This window comes from Alosa pseudoharengus, unplaced genomic scaffold (assembly GCF_046254945.1).
Source record: "Alosa pseudoharengus isolate Yale_2024_CS ecotype anadromous, Long Island Sound unplaced genomic scaffold, YU_APseudo_1.1 YU_APseudo_1.1_scf_2, whole genome shotgun sequence".
In the NCBI taxonomy this organism is placed as follows: Eukaryota; Metazoa; Chordata; class Actinopteri; order Clupeiformes; family Clupeidae; genus Alosa; species Alosa pseudoharengus.
In genome coordinates, this window is record NW_027468663.1 from 39,964,855 (window position 1) to 39,983,077 (window position 18,223).

At 41.2% G+C, this 18,223-nt stretch overlaps 1 protein-coding gene across 3 annotated transcripts in view; it reads right to left on the reverse strand.

The window, feature by feature from the left end:
• The window catches only part of LOC143134533 (zona pellucida sperm-binding protein 4-like), a 60,396-nt gene that overhangs the window by 24,754 nt on the left and 17,419 nt on the right, over positions 1 to 18,223 (reverse strand). For all 3 annotated transcript variants that reach the window (XM_076294981.1, XM_076294980.1, XM_076294979.1), the window contains one exon: positions 6,409 to 6,538. In XM_076294981.1, the coding sequence (XP_076151096.1) occupies positions 6,409 to 6,538 (130 nt within the window). The remainder of the gene's footprint in view (positions 1 to 6,408; positions 6,539 to 18,223) is intronic.

An 18,223-nucleotide genomic window follows, 5' to 3' on the forward strand; every position in this document is an offset into this window, starting at 1 on the left:
ACGCAATGACGGCTGCCAGTTGCTGCATCTTCTGGCGAGGCTGCCAGAGTGCCAACGAGACTAGAGGTATGACATGATCCACATATATTCATTTCTGGCCAGCATCGTTCAACAAGCACATTGGACAAGGAAAGTAGGCCTACAACTTAATTTACAAGCAAAGCAAATGCACTGGAAATCGAGCATACAAGTTAGAAAAAGCCTAGCATTCATTTATGTAGCCTCAATGTTGCAGGACATGACATGAGACGGTCGGCTGAGAAAACAGATAGCCTGCTCTGTCGCTCTGCCCGAGTGGATATGCCTAGGCTATTATAACCTAAATATAGGTCTACCCATAATATAGCCATTGTTTTTAGGTTACATTGTCTGTATAGTTAAGTTATAACCAGACTTCTAGCAATGCAAAGCAGAAGAATCAGCTGCAATGTATTGGAAGACTGCTTTTCAATCCATAGCCACGTAATGCTTATTCTGGCTATGACAAAGTATATTAAATAAAATATATTTGATTTGGGCTTTTAAAATATGTTTGACTATATGATTAGCCTACAGAGGAGGAGAAAAGCAAATAGGCATAAAGGCCTACTTGAGTAATTTATTAACAAAGTACTTTTTTACTTTTACTTGAGTACTGTAATGTGTATTCTGTACAAGTTCAATAACCATTCTTATGCATTTTCTGAGTCGTTCACCTTTATTTTGGGCACAAAATAATTTTGGCTGGTAAAAAACCACTGTGGCAGGTGGATTTCAAAATTCACCTGCCACAGTGGCTGGTGGCCAAAAAAGTTAACTTCAGGCCCTGATTTATTTATTTAGGTCGGAACTTGAGATTGCACATTTTACACTAGGCTATAAATTATTAGATCTATAAAGACACAAGAAAGATGCCAGAAATATTTTCAATTCATTTTATTGAATGTTTAAAAAAGTCTGAATGATGAAAAAATGCTGTTAGAAAATGGTCCCCCAAAAATCAGGTTCTCCTGCAAGAGACAAAAACAATTAATTCACTGCAACACTTTCATCTGTAATGTCTACCCTTACCGATTGCTGTTAATGCATTTTCATAGATGCAGACTACCGAGCTCGGAGAAATAGATTTCAAACGATTAGCATTACCTCAGCTGATATTTCAATCAAGCAGAGGCGAGCTAATGCCGTTACTTGGCTAGCGCGCTAACGCCGGCCAAAACACGAACTCTGGAAGTGACTAGAGAAAGTTGGGACTGAAACGTAGCCTACATTTGCTTTGGGAACTTCGGCTGATGCATCTGTGCATTTCCTCTGTGCAAAGGCGTTATGATGACACGACCAGCAGGTTAGCTCAGCCAAGACAGTAACGTTAGCCTAGCTCCCACTCCTCTCCATACATAAACGACAGCCTTTCCTGGGTGAAGTCTCACGGTCAAATAATAACTTGCTATTCTTACACCCAAGCATATTGCTGTCCTTGTACCGGTAATCATGGATGCTGTAGTGTTAACATTTCGCCATAGCCGCTAGCTAGGTTTAACATATTTTCCAGTGTTAGCTCAACTAGCTAACGTGAATTAGTTCACAACGAAGTTGTAATTACCCCAAAACAGCTCTTTATAAAGTAATGTACACCAAGTTATGGCTAAGCCTAGCAAGCAAATATATAAACAGTCATACAATTGACACAATGCCTATTTTCTGACAATTTACATGAGTGAATTTACCAACCTGAAAATCGCTGCTCCAGGAGGCTGGTCTGACGTGCCTGGCTGCCTGCTACACATGCAAAAAAAAAGAACAGATAGAGCGGGATCTGCGTTGGGTAGTAGGAACGATCAAAAGCCAACATACATGGAAGCTGGGGTAAAAAAAAACATAGCGGGATCTGCTTTGGGTAGTAGGAACGATCAAAAGCCAACATACATGGAAGCTGGGGTAAAAAAAAAACATAGCGGGATCTGCTTTGGGTAGTAGGAACGATCAAAAGCCAACATACATGGAAGCGACTTCAGGCCGATACCCCTGCGACATTATTATAGAGTGGTGAAGTCCCGCCCCTTCTACTTCCGATCCATGGGACCTATCTTTCAAAAAATTATGAACGGGAGTTAATGGAGAGATAACAATTATTTTTTGGTCCAGTTTGAATTGTGCCACAAATTTCACATATGATGTGTGTGAATTTAAAAGATAATTTTTCACGTCAAGAAAGTACTGTTGTTCGATAGACTTCAAAAGTTATGTTGGTTTTGTGCGAATCCACTCAGTGGACTACATCTCTCGTCTCGAACGATGTACGTCACCAACGTAATGAAACGATAAGAGCTGTTATGCTAGTTAACGGTTGCATCTTGCTGCCTGCTATGTCACTTAACAGTATGTAATGTACAGTCTATGGACGAATACAACTTACCTGATGTGTTTAATCCTCTGACTCATGGTATTTTCTTCGGCAAGGAAAGACCAATTAAGACCTGTTGCTGGTATGCTTGTACAATCTAGTGTGGCTGTGAATGAGCTAACGTCACTAGCGCGACTGATGGGTTTGTAGTCGTTGGAATTACGATCTTTCACAATGTTGTAATTCAATAGTTACGAAACAAACTGCAAATGTCTTTACATGAAAAATTGTCTTTAAAATTGACAAACATCATATGGGTAATTCAAGGCACAAGTCAACCGGGACCAGAAAATAATTTCTTTTTCGCCATAGACTGCCATTCAATTTTTTTTGAAAGATAGGTCCCATGGAGGCAAACGGAAGGGGCGGGACTTCACCACTCTATATGGGAGGATTCCATGCTGATCTGAAACCGACATCGGGCAGACGTATGTGTGCTGTCTGGGTATAGTCAAGTCAAGTCAAGTCAGATTTATTTATAAAGCGCATTTAACATGCACATAGTGCAATCCAAAGCGCTCCACAAACAAGACACATAACAACAAGACAAAAGATGCCGGATGGAGCGGCGTAGTCGCCAGCGTACCCATGACATCAAGACAAGACAAATACATTTTAAAAATAACAAATACAAAAAATGCCGGACGGCGCGGCGTAGTCGCCAGCGTACCCGTGACACCAAGACATACACAGACACCAAAACAAATAAACAAATAAAAAAAAGAAAATATATTTTAAAAGGGGAAAAAGTGATGTTAAAATTAGTCCAATTTCCAAACCAGCTGAAAATGTCCAAGGGCAATGATGATCCATGAAAACTGCGCACAGAGCTTTGTCTTTACAACCGATGCAATGCCAACAAAGTTCTTTAGCAACTGACCAACCCGGTGAATTCACTGGCAGTCTGGAGATAACGTTAACGTTAGAAGCTAGGCCTGCTAGACTGCAGTCTGGAGATGATGGAATCACAGTCCAAAGTACTGAGCGATCGTGTAGATCCGCACTTCGGTGGACTTAACAGCGACTTTGTTGCTCCGTGAGAATGCAGCTCTTCACTGTTAACGTTAGTTTGCAGTTGGCAAGGCATCTCGCAGGTCAGCAACAGCTCGGCGGGCACGGTAGATCTTTCGCAGAGTAGAGCCTAGGTCCGGCTGTCCCGAGAGATCCACTCGACCAGACAGTGAAGTGCACTGTTCACGGATGGATGGAAGGATGTCAGAGGCCCAGTTAGTCTGCAGTTGGCATGGCAGCTCACAGGTCAGCAACAGCTCGGCGGCCACGGCAGATCTTTCGCAGAGTAGCCTAGGTCCAGCTGTCCAGAGAGATCCCCTCGACCAGACAGTGAAGTGCTGCACCGCTCACGGATAGATGGAAGGATGTCCGATGCCCAGCTAGGGCAAAAGCTAGCCATAGCAAGCTCCCAATGGACAGATGTCAACGACATCAGCTGACTTAGGAGTAAAAAGGACTAAGAATAACACGAAAACTATCAAAAATAGCGTAAATAAATAGGGAAAACATTTAACTAGACAAAACAATACAAAAAATAAACATGACATTACATAAAATTACGAACATTACATAAAAACAAACAAAAACATGATGCCAGACGGAGCGGCGTGTCTCGCCAGCGTCCCCGTAACCTAGCAACCTCATGGCATTATGGCACCTTTCTTTTTTCCTTGTTTTTTTATTGGCTGGTAAGTGATACGCTCGAGTCATAACTAAAGCAGGCACGGAGATGCGCTCATGAATGCCATTTCCATCGAGAGCAGCGCTAGAATTGTACTGGGGCACTGGAGACTTTTACTAAGGCATGTGCCCCAGTGAATAAGGTCTAGTGACGCCCCCGAGTACAGTGCATTTTCATGCACTGTAATAAGAAGAAGTTGCCTAGGAAGAACAGTACAGTGCATTTTCATGCACTGTAATAATAAGAAGAAGACTTCGGATAACAGAACAGTGCATTTTCATGCACTGTAATAATAATAATAAGAATACTTCGGATAACAGAACAGTGCATTTTCATGCACTGTAATAATGTTCAGATATGCGACAAATTATTATAATGGCATTGTATAACAACCCTCATAGTAATAGGTATATTTAACAATTTTCAAATGTATTTATTTGTTGCTTTTATTTTTCCTTCCAACTAGCTGAGGCCCCCCTGGCTGCCCCTCGCGGCCCCCACTTTGAAAACCACTGATCTAAACCGCTATCCCTTCAAGTGATCGGTGCTACTGTAGTCTAAATGCCACCAATATGTACTCATATGTTGTATTTCAAACATGTAATCCTGTTTCATGCCTTCTGTTACTTCCCAACATGGATGTAGAGCAATGGTAAATCCAAGAACAATTTTCAGGTGTTTGAAGTCAGACCATATTTCTTTTTTCGTAACCCAATCCAATTAACAAGTGTGCATGTTCTTGCAACTTTGTCATTTAGCTATATGAAAGTAATAGTGGTGAATAATTACTTATTAATCTTAGACTGGCAAACTTCAGGAAAAACTCAGGAATCAGGTTTTATTCTGTTACAAGCAGAGAGAGTACAAAAAAAGGTCTATGGTCTATGTAGGCCTAGCTCAGGCCTGAAAGGCCTAGGTTGGCCTGTAGCCAACTTCTCCTCTCTTCCGCTACATCCTTAGTCTAAGTCTAGAAATCTAAATCTGACAAACCTTGCAGTTTAGTTACTTTTAAATGCTTTAAACAAAGAAGAAAATGGCGCCAAAAACAAGCCCACTTGGTTGGTTCTCCACTTGGTATCAGACACACCTACTCACACCCACTTCACACCTATCCATTTTTATCAGAATAGCATGAGGAGAGACATCATATCAGAAATATCACTTATAGAATGTTCCAAACATTCTCACAATCAAATCATTACAATCCTTGTACTGAGACTATCAGAATGATACCAAACATGAATACATTTACATACATTTCATGACACATGGATACATTATATCAAGGTAATATCCTTTGTGTGTGTAACTGATAAGCCTTGAGCCAGCACATTAGCATTCCATTGGGGGAGGGGATGGTGTCTTTGTTTAAAACCAAGAAGGGTTACACGGCTAACTAAAAGTAGTCTTGAAGTTAAATTATTATCCATTTTAACCATAAATGTATTGCTATCATATAGGAACATGCATGTCCAGTAAAATGTCCTAATTTCCATCAAATAAGCCTGAACATTTTGTAATGCCCCCATTATAATACAGAAATGTTTTCTTAATGATCATCATGATATTTGAATCCATTTGGGTTGTTTCATCCATGTTCCATGTACAATAGAGCACAAAACATCAATACATATCTGGTTGGTAATTTTTACTCACTGAATACACAAACATAACACCAACAATAGAAATAAATTGATTTATTGTTCACTTCACATGTGCCATTGTCACTATAAGGTTGGTTTATGACTCTCTGGTAACTCGACAACAAATTCCTGGGATCGTCTTTGTTATCCGTGTTCCCTTATCTTGCACTCAAGATTGTTTTTTTTTGTTTTTAATGCTTTATTTCTGTATGTTTATGTGTGAAATTCTTAGTTCAGATCAGTTCAGCGGAGTAGTGCAACGATGACTCATCTTTGTAGGTAGAATTCCCTGGTAAGTCTGGAGATAATGCAGGGCATTTGTTTTTTTCCATGACTCTCCTTTTCACCAGTTTGAGAATGAAAGCTTGTGGCCACATGGCAACTGACCCTGGTCAGGATTTTGGTTAATTCCAGCCGCCTATGTCGAGTCAGCATGTCGCACAGAGAACTGATGAAAACAGATCCATGCAACTGATGTCTCCAAGAGAAGTAGCCTTAGGAGGAAAACTCAGTAGTAAAGTACATTTATTTCTGTGCTAACCGTAATGTCTGTCTTTTAGACAGTTTGCAAACTACTAGCTTTGAATACATGAAGACAAGGCCTTGTCCATATAGTGCAATAATGCTTATTGGAAATGCAGCCTGGGAGTAAACCGACTGTGACTATTAGACATTTCTAACTGGCTCACCTGGGCTTGTCGAGTGGCAGCACAGAAAATCCTCTTCTAGGGCCTCTGACACCCCCGCAAACTCCTCTTCCTCCTCAGGTTCCACAGAGTCTGTTTCCACACCAGAGTCCATCAGCTGTCCCCTGCAAGCCTTCCAAAGAGACACAAACATTTTGCAATGGGACAGGGCAGTCTACCTCACAGAGCAGGGGTCACTGTGACCTACAGCAAATACACAATGTACACAGACAAATATACAAGACTAAGTTAATGCACTCTTCGTAGTGGGATTATTAACTGTTTGTCAGCACAGACCATTCCCCAGAGACTGGGGTTCTTCTAAGCACAGGCAGGGTGTTAAGTGTGTTTTTAAAAATGGTGTGTGTGTGTGTGTGTGTGTGTGGGGGGGGGGGGGTGTTTCCAAAGTGCCAGTGGTCCGAGGTCGTTTTTTCCTAATGCTGTTTTGTCTGAAGATGACAGAGTTTTTCCTGAGACTGACTGACTTTTAGGCTACTCCAATTCTTTCACACAAACTTGCATCACAGACCTACGTCACACACCACTTGGAGGTGCAAACAATCAGAGTTTTGGTTGATTTGACCATCAGTTAACTTCGAAACAGGCATTTTACTATGGATAGACAATAGAAATACATCATAGGAGTGATTAACGTCAAAAAATCTTGACTGGAGTAACTCAATATTTGACACCTCCGATATGTTTAGTGTTTTAAAGACGTCAAATAGCCCGTTTTCGTTACCAAATTGATAGCCAAGGAACCAGAAGTGAATACGCATGTATGGCTATAAAATCTGTGCCTTCATTTTACAACTAAACACGAGAAAAAGCTTTTATGACCCTTGAGCCAGCTCCTTATGTGATCTCAATGGCAATGCAGCGTTTGTTTGCACCTCCAAAAGCATGGCGTACCTGGTTACCTCCCAAAAACGCCCACAAATAGGCCTACCCGTATGTTTGTGTGAAAGAATAGGCGTGTTCGACTTGATGCAGATCTGTGGGTGCAGATCTGACTTGATGTGATGCATGCTGGGTTGAACACAATGCATACTGGGATGGACGCAATGCTTACTGGTTAGAAAATCCTGTCCAACTTCTGTCAGCCGGGGAGGAGAAGGAGTTAAGTCATTTAGAGACGAGTGACCGTCGCAGGAAGTGCATCATAACAAAGGGACACCAGACCCTCTTGTAACAGCTGTTTTACTCGATGATACTGCAGACTCGTAAAAATAGTTAGAACATAAGGCAGAAAAACGACAAGTTTCCTCATGCTGCTTCCTTATGTTGGAATGTGCAAAAATGTACAAACAATTAAGAGGATGCCTTCTGCAAAAGTGATACTGCAAACATGTTGATAGCCTATTGTTGATTTTATGCTGTAGTGTAGGCCTAAAGCATGTCACACAGTAGCCTAGCCTATAGAAAACACTTAATTGATATGATATAATGATAACTTGTTAAATGTATTAAACATCATAGTCATTTTTTTCGTCAGTCATCATGTTCATGTTAATGAATAGGAAGGACATTTAAACCATAGCCATAAACCAAAATTTCGCGCAATATCTATGAAGGTATATTGGGTGCAAAAGTGGCGAGCAGATTTAACTGCAGATTTTGCATGTGCACACTAAAGTCATAAATGTGTAACAGTAAAGTTGAAGTTGTACATATTTTTTTTATATCTTGTTAACACAAAATAGGGGCTACGGGTTCACAAATCCTTTTTACAGGTACACAAATCCTATCCTGTGAGTCACAACTTTCAAGAGTCACGCACATGGTTGTCTGAGCGCGATCCAGATCCGGCCGCCTTGTTTTCTTGATCGATTCGCTCGACGTGCACACATACAAATCTTTTTGCTCCTATTATATCACCTAGCCAGGAGCAAAAGTATCGTCACTCGTAGAAGCAGATTCGAGCACTTGTATTAATTGACTTGTAGTCGTGCAAGAAAATCAAAGCGATCTGTATAATTTTATTAATGAGAAATTATTTCTCAGATGCACAACTTCGGATGCATTAGTTCACATGTGGGTTTACAAATGCACGAATGTTGTGCATGTTCTCAGATTATGAAACACGGATGTGCAAATGTGTTTCGCACCAACTGCGCTGCAACGATTGGAGCAAAAGTGTCGAGTGCGTTACTCTTGAAAGTTGTGACTCACAGGATAGGATTTGTGTACCTGTAAAAAGGATTTGTGAACCCGTAGCCCCTATTTTGTGTTAACAAGATATAAAAAAATATGTACAACTTCAACTTTACTGTTACACATTTATGACTTTAGTGTGCACATGCAAAATCTGCAGTTAAATGTGCTCGCCACTTTTGCACCCAATATACCTTCATAAATATCTGGCGTGAGTGCCTATGCGTAAGTCACGAGCTCCTCCCAGCTGACTCTGGCAGATCACGTGGACAGTCAGTCGCGATCGGTTATTTAATAAATACATGTGAATTACGAATAATAATAAAAAGCGTCTACCTAATGTGACTATTTTTATATAAACTGTAAAAGAAAATATGTGTTTTCCCGCTGTATTCTCCATAAAGAGTAAAGTAAACTAGACTGCATTTCTGGCGGGAACTGCGAAAGTGTGCTTGCCCTGGTCCGTTCACCAACGTGAGCAGTCAGTGACATACGCTATGCTGAACCTGGCTTGATCCAAGCATTCTAACAGTACCTTTCAGTATTGGAGCAGTGGCAATACCTCAAAAGCTCTATTCAACTATTGCCTTGCGGGGTGAATGCGGTTCGTTGGATTTTACCTGTGGCCTGCCTTCGAATTTAGCTTATATGACTAAAATCAAATCAATAAAATAAAACAACAGCAGTGATTGGCTGAAAAAATAAATAATGTCACGCGTCTTGCACCTCTCAAACTGGGCTATCAGGTAACCTAGAGAAAATTTTGAAATTATGAAATATGACTAAGGCATTAAAATGCTGCTTGTTTGTCAGGATACTTTTTCACTGATTTATTTTAAAAATATGAGCTATGAGTGTGAATGTTATATATTCCATCCCCTAATTCTGTTTTACTGGTTTATTTGACAAATAATCTATATGGATTTGCTCTGTAAAGACCTTATGTCTGTTTGGGATTGTTTTGTGAGCCTGGGGTTGTTTTGAGAGCCTATTGATGTAGCCTATCTCAGAATAAAGGAATACTTCATATTACTCTAAACCACCGTCTGTAAATCAACTGTATACTACTGTCTACATTGCACTATATTTCTTGACCTGTCTCTTTATGTTTCATCACCTTTCTATACTTTGCCTGACATTGCAACACAGCTCAGATCTTTGGTTGCTATGAAGGCCAGTCGTTCTAAATGGATGGTTGCTATGGCCAAAGGCCAGTTCTATCTCTGCCGTTGTCAAGCAGGCATATCGTAGAATTCTGATTAACCTTATCTTAAAACATCTCTATTTTACTTAGCCCACTTCCATACAGTGGGTCCCATTAAGAAGTGGCCACTTCATTCACGCTTACCGTGATTCACACAGCAGCATTATTAAATTAATCTGTCACCATACGCCTATGCCTACGTTTGCAAAGAAATGATTTTAATTTGAAAATTTACATTTCATGTACATGTTGACAATGAGTAGGCTAGTTTTGGTTGTTGGTGGTGTTATTGCATCCCTTAATTACGACTACAATGCAAGTTCCCTTAAACTGTCACAGACGTAGGTACTACTTTTAGGGCTAAAGTGCTTCGTGAATTACTGTTAGTAATAAATAGTAACAGTCCTCAAATTTACATATGACGAAGTTATGAGTGCAAGCTTCTCATATCAAATCACCATGGCATTACGCAGTGGCGTAATAAACCAATGGTGGGCCCAGGTGCGAGAGCACTGTGCGTGCCCATATCGACATAATTTGGCCCAGGATGAATTAGCTCTGATACATGCAATACACATTAAGGGTGACTTCAATTGTTTATACAAAGGGCCTGAGGCACCGAAGTAGTTTAGTAATTAGCCTACATATTACAATTTCAAATAAAAACACACAACTACATAGGATGCATTACATGTGAAAACATTAAAAATAATTTTATTAACAGCCTGCAGGCCATGGTAATCTAATATTACTGCATTAACATCAACTCGCATGGAATTATGGGAACACTCATTGCGCTCAATGCGCTTCTTCAACCCTCTGCTGAAACTGCAAGCGTTGCTTGCTTAAAAACTCGCACTGCGCAGAAACAAAACTTAATGTAGCCTAACTTATTTAACCGTGCAGAAACCAAATAAAATCATTCATATGCATACAATCCCCAATATGCGTGAATTAGGCTATTAGAAGAAGGCCATCTTACGAGCCTTTCGTTGAATCGTTAACGATGTTCCCAATATTTAATGCTCTTGCTCTCGTATTTTCAATGGACAGGATAGCTAACCCACTGAGCCTCTCCTGCCACATGCTGCTCCTTAATAAGTTTGAGTTTGGAAAAAGATCGCTCAGCTGTTGCCACAGTCACAGGCAATGTCAGAAACAACATGAGAGCAGTACACACTTACCCGAATGTAGATGTTACACTGTCATAATCTACCACCAGCATTTTGGCAAGTTGAAAAATAGATGACTTCTGTGAAATCTCTGCTTTAAAGCAAGACCTGAATGAGAGGAGTTGTGTTGGGAATGTCGGTGCAATGTCCCTGCTATAATGGTCTGACAAACGTCTTGCCTTTTCAAGCAGTTCATTATCACCTGCGAGTTGAAGGGTCATAGGACGTAAAGACTCAAACACATGACAAGTTTCCCGCATACTTGCAAATCGTTGGGAGAGCTGACTGATTATGATGTCCAGAGTTGCATTAAATACCTGCACTTTGAAGAATTTCTCTGCATCGGTTAAGCGCTCATCTTCCGATAGTTCGCTTCACTCTCCGTGCTCTAACATTTTCAAATGTACTCTGAACCCCCAATTAATTTGTGAGCGTCTGCGCTGTAGCCTTGGCCTGGTCAAAGGCACGCCGGTAGTCAGAAAGGACCTGTATAGAATTTTCCAGCAATTGCATTGCGGGGGTAGCGACGGGCCCCGGGAGGTTTCCCATGATAAATTACATAATATTTGCACCTTCCTTACTTGTGAAGCTCACACGTATTCAGTGAAATGTAATACAACGTTGCCAACCTAGCGTTAGGCTATTTAACATTAAAGTGACATTGCTTGCTTATTCTTTCGTCAACTCCATGCTTTTAGAAAAACAATCTTTTTATCATAGTTCCCTCTTCAATGAGCGATTACCAGCTCGTTTTTGTAACAGAGATAGCCGTTTATTGTCCCTAGGTTTACAGAAACATCTATTCATATTAATACGTAGCCTATGGAGTGCTGCCGACCACTGTTCATTACGGCCCAGAATGCCTTGCATGTCTTTACAACAAAACAACCCAGTAAAACCTAATTTCCCGTAAACATATGAATTTGCATACTTGTAACATTTTTAATAATACTCTCCCATCATGATATTTAACAATAAGGAAATTTTTTATTTGAATACCGTCAATGTGAAAACAACTCTATTATGTAAGCTATATATAGCTAGTGTTCTCCTTGCTATTTCAGTTCGTAAGTCCATACTATCCCATGGCAGAGCAAGGATTTCATGATTGGGCAAGGTTGCTCGGAGACATTGTGGCTACCCAGAGACAGTGAGCATACTTGGAAGGCGTTGTGATAGAAGGTGAATGGTGCAAAGGTGAATGGTGAGAGTTACCAAATACCTGTGGGTGGTTTGCCAAATGATGGAAACTTTTGGAATATTTCTTTTTTTTTTTTAGCTTATGCAGCCTCACACTGGAGTCCCCAGTTCATATACAAAATTTGGTATCGATATGTGACAGTGTTCCTGAGATATGGACGACTTCCTGTTTCGGAGCTTCGTCGCCGATTTCGTTTGGCTGTGACGGGCAAACGCTTTCGAAATTCAAAAATCCTTCTAGTAACTTTTGTGAGGCTTGGTCCAATGATAATGTACGTCCAGTTTCGTGGCGTTCGGACCAAATTTGTGACCTGTGAAAATTTAGTTTCGCTTTCTATTCAATCCAATATGGCGGACGAACGACACGCCCACTTGACGTCATCTTCTCGAGCAAGTTACACCGGTACTGCCCGGACGTTTTAAAGTTGGAACGGTGTCTCTGTCTCAAAGGGCCTAGGCACAGGAGCTGGAAAAAAATTAGGGAGACGGGAATAATAATAATAATATTAACTAGAATTGCGGTTCCGAGGAACTGCAAGAGTGGGTTTGATCAGGGGCATGGAACTCGGCCTCATCCAAGGATTCCAACGGTACCTCATTTATGAAAATACGGGTCAAAAGTTACATGCACACACCTTCATATACACAGACAGCCCAGCCCAGCCCATTAGAGCTCTGCCAGATGGCTTAGAACTCTGCCAGGTGCAAGCTTAAACAATTAGAGCTGTGATGTCACAATCGAAATTTGAATTCTGAACATTCCGCCATTCATTTCAATGGGCCCAAAAAACGCAGAAAAACGGGAATACCGCGAAAACGACAAGGGCCAGCGACACGAAATTAACAAGCAAGTTACACCGGTTCGGGCCTGAATTTTTGGAGTTCGAACTGCGTCGATAGCTCAAACGGTCTAGGAGCAGTAGTTCGTCCAAAAAGTGGGTGAATAGGAATAATAAACTAGAATTGCGGTTCCGAGGAACTGCAAGAGTGGGTTTGATCAGGGGCATGGAACTCGGCCTCATCCAAGGATTCCAACGGTACCTCATTTATGAAAATCGGACATACGGGTCAAAAGTTACATGCACACACCTTCATATACACAGACAGCCCAGCCCAGCCCATTAGAGCTCTGCCAGGTGGCTTAGAACTCTTCCAGGTGCAAGCTTAAGCAATTAGAGCTGTGATGTCACAATCGAAATTTGAATTCTGAACATTCCGCCATTCATTTCAATGGGGCCCAAAAACGCCGAAAAACGGGAATACCGCGAAAACGACAAGGGCCAGCGACACGAAATTAACAAGCAAGTTACACCGGTTCGGGCCTGAATTTTTGGAGTTCGAACCGCGTCGATAGCTCAAACGGTCTAGGAGCAGTAGTTCGGCCAAAAAGTGGGTGAACAGGAATAATAAATAACTAGAATTGCGGTTCCGAGGAACTGCAAGAGTGGGTTTGATCAGGAGCATGGAACTCGGCCTCATCCAAGGATTCCAACGGTACCTCATTTATGAAAATCGGACATACGGGTCAAAAGTTACATGAACACACCTTCATATACACAGACAGCCCAGCCCAGCCCATTAGAGCTCTGCCAGGTGGCTTAGAACTCTTCCAGGTGCAAGCTTAAGCAATTAGAGCTGTGATGTCACAATCGAAATTTGAATTCTGAACATTCCGCCATTCATTTCAATGGGCCCAAAAAACGCAGAAAAACGGGAATACCGCGAAAACGACAAGGGCCAGCGACACGAAATTAACAAGCAAGTTACACCGGTTCGGGCCTGAATTTTTGGAGTTCGAACTGCGTCGATAGCTCAAACGGTCTAGGAGCAGTAGTTCGTCCAAAAAGTGGGTGAATAGGAATAATAAACTAGAATTGCGGTTCCGAGGAACTGCAAGAGTGGGTTTGATCAGGGGCATGGAACTCGGCCTCATCCAAGGATTCCAACGGTACCTCATTTATGAAAATCGGACATACGGGTCAAAAGTTACATGCACACACCTTCATATACACAGACAGCCCAGCCCAGCCCATTAGAGCTCTGCCAGGTGGCTTAGAACTCTTCCAGGTGCAAGCTTAAGCAATTAGAGCTGTGATGTCACAATCGAAATTTGAATTCTGAACATTCCGCCATTCATTTCAATGGGGCCCAAAAACGCCGAAAAACGGGAATACCGCGAAAACGACAAGGGCCAGCGACACGAAATTAACAAGCAAGTTACACCGGTTCGGGCCTGAATTTTTGGAGTTCGAACCGCGTCGATAGCTCAAACGGTCTAGGAGCAGTAGTTCGGCCAAAAAGTGGGTGAACAGGAATAATAAATAACTAGAATTGCGGTTCCGAGGAACTGCAAGAGTGGGTTTGATCAGGAGCATGGAACTCGGCCTCATCCAAGGATTCCAACGGTACCTCATTTATGAAAATCGGACATACGGGTCAAAAGTTACATGAACACACCTTCATATACACAGACAGCCCAGCCCAGCCCATTAGAGCTCTGCCAGGTGGCTTAGAACTCTTCCAGGTGCAAGCTTAAGCAATTAGAGCTGTGATGTCACAATCGAAATTTGAATTCTGAACATTCCGCCATTCATTTCAATGGGCCCAAAAAACGCAGAAAAACGGGAATACCGCGAAAACGACAAGGGCCAGCGACACGAAATCAACAAGCAAGTTACACCGGTTCGGGCCTGAATTTTTGGAGTTCGAACCGCGTCGATAGCTCAAACGGTCTAGGAGCAGTAGTTCGGCCAAAAAGTGGGTGAACAGGAATAATAAATAACTAGAATTGCGGTTCCGAGGAACTGCAAGAGTGGGTTTGATCAGTGGCACGGAACTCGGCCTCATCCAAGGATTCCAACGGTACCTCATTTATGAAAATCGGGCACACGGATCAAAAGTTGTCTGCATTAACGCAACATCCAATAAGCTAAAACGCATAAATAACATGGTTGCTATGCTGGTTGCTATGGTGGTCGCTAGGTTGACATTACAGGGGTGGTTTCTAGGTTGTTGCTAGGGTAATTAGTTAGTTGCTAGTAAGCCATCTTAAGCTGACTGCATAAAGTGATTATTTTAAGAGATACATTTTCAAACCAGAACTGTGTATAGGTCATGGTTAAAAACGTATCAGAATCTCAGAAATAATCACGTAATGCAGCCAGTTTAAGATTTTTTAAGAAGTCAGATTTTTTAAAGGCAATCAAATTTCTGCTGACTCTCTTCTGGCTGCGGTTAAAGGCCAGCGCCTCCTGAGAGGCCTGAAGGGTCAGTTCTGAGGTTGTTGGCTGCTGGAACCGAAAAAAGGACTGCATTTTCTTAAAAGACAATGTGACTGAAGTGCGGGCAAAGTTTGCACAGAAGTGTACGATTTTTCCCACCCTCATCGACCTCGTCATAAAACTTGTTTAAATGATCACACGACGCCTCCTTGCTGCTTTGTTGTCTACATCAGCATTTCTCAAACTTCTTTGACCTGAGGCCCAGTCAAGGCATACTTTGGGGTCATAGGGCCCACCTACATGAACCCACCCCCTCCTCCCAACCCCTATCAAATTGTAATGATATCACAATTATTATTTTTATACTATATTGCCTACATGCACTTCAAAACAGTCAATGTTTAAAGTGCTAAGATTGTTTACAAAAGTTTGTGAAAGCATGCACATCAGAGTACTGCTTTACTAATGTAAAATATAATTAGGCCTACACTAGTTTCATTGTTTTTGCATTGTTGCATGATTGATATGCTATTTAATTACATTTCATTTGAATGCCTGAATGTAAGAATTCAGGAAACACAATACCAGCTTTTAACATTTCTGTTGTTAGTTTATGTAAATCACATAACACATGAACTGTTTACATACTACTGATAGCCCATTACTGTACACAATAATACTGTGCCCATTCATTAACATATATTAAACATCAGGCGTCTTGTTTACACATTTAAACCATATTTGCACTTCGAATTTCGCTTCCAAACTGTAATAACTACATCTACAAAGTCTAAAGAAGATAACCATGTAGTCTGTTCATAGACAAGATCAATTTTGACAGAACTACAGACTTCGTGAAAGTAGCCTAGTAGTCCTACATAAAAGGCTCCATATTCACTTCATTGCAAAATCGCGGTTGGTCTGTTTACACACTAAAACCATATTTACACTTTGAAATTCGCTTCCAAATTGTAGTAACTACATCTACGAAGTCTAAGGAAGATAATCATGTAGTATGTTCACAGATAAGATACATTTTGACAGAACTACAGACTTCGTGAAAGTAGCCTGGAAGCCCTACATAAAAGGCTCCATTAACTTCATTGCAAAATCGCGGTTGGTCTGTTTACACACTAAAACCATATTTACACTTCGAAATTCGCTTCCAAATTGTAGTAACTACATCTACGAAGTCTAAGGAAGATAATCATGTAGTATGTTCACAGATAAGATACATTTTGACAGAACTACAGACTTCGTGAAAGTAGCCTAGAAGCCCTACATAAAAGGCTCCATTAACTTCATTGCAAAATCGCGGTTGGTCTGTTTACACACTAAAACCATATTTACACTTCGAAATTCGCTTCCAAATTGTAGTAACTACATCTACGAAGTCTAAGGAAGATAACCTTGTAGTCTGTTCAACGATAAGATACATTTTGACAGAACTACAGACCTCGTACAAGTAGTACCTAAAATTAGTGTGATAAATGGCCATCACGTAGCCTAAAGCATAGAAGCTATAGCACTAGCATATGACAACAGCAAATAGCTAACGTTTACGTTAGCCTAACTTACTTATCGTTGACGTTGACCCGACACGTTTATAAGTTAGACCATAGACTGATAAGGACGTCCATCAAAATTCCGTGTGTATCCTGTGTATCTTTCGTGCTGCTATCCTGTTGCCTTTTCCCTGTTGTTCCGGCAACAAGGTTTTTACGCGATATTTGCCACATCCCAGAGAGTTGTTGTTTGGTGGGTCAGGTGACGAGCCGTCGAATCACAGCACAGCACCCAGAATGCATTGCAACACACCGTCTAGAAGGGACTCAGCGTTAGGTCGGCTTTAAATAGCATACAGAACCTATAGTAATATAACGTTGTCTGTAAGCTCCACAGATCGTGGCAAGACAATTGAATTGATTGTGGACTTCTTGCTGGGCAACGATGAGTAACTTGATTAGTAATGCTGCGTGGATATGCATGATATCTGTATGAAAGTGTGTTTCTCAATGTAATAATCTATACAACTGTACACATGACTAAGTTCAAATGGAGCTAGCTGGGTATAGGACTGTGCTGAATGGATTGGTGAAATAGTTTATTTATTTATTTTTTTAATGACCTATATGAACATGGTTTGGCTTTAAAAAAAAGAGGAGTTTTTACATGACCTTTACACTTAGTGCTGGCAAGGCATTGAACTGGGCTGAATGGATTTGGAAAATATATATATATTTTTTTTAATGACCTGAATCAACATGGTTTGGCTTTAAAAAAAAGATGAGACAGCGCTTCGCGCTGTCTCATCTTTTTTTACATTACCTTTACACTTAACTGGGCTTCATTCAAGGATTCCAACGGTACCTCATTCATGAAAATCGGACATACTGGTCAAAAGTTACATGCACACACCTTCATATACACAGACAGCCCAGCCCAGCCCATTAGACATTGCCAGATGGCTTAGAACTCTGCCAGGTGCAAGTAATCAACTCTAGCAGCAGAGCTCTACCAGGTGCAAGTAATGAGGTGCTGTGATGTCATAAAGCCCCAGCATTCCGCCATTGATTTCAATGGGGCCCAAAAACGCCGAAAAACGGGAATACCGCGAAAACGACAAGGGCCAGCGACACGAAAGCAACAAGCAAGTTACACCGGTTCGGGCCTGAATTTTTGGAGTTCGAACCGCGTCGATAGCTCAAACGGTCTAGGAGCAGTAGTTCGGCCAAAAAGTGGGCTTATAGGAAGATATAATAATAATAATAACTAGAATTGCGGTTCCGAGGAACTGCAAGAGTGGGTTTGATCAGGGGCATGGAACTCGGCCTCATCCAAGGATTCCAACGGTACCTCATTTATGA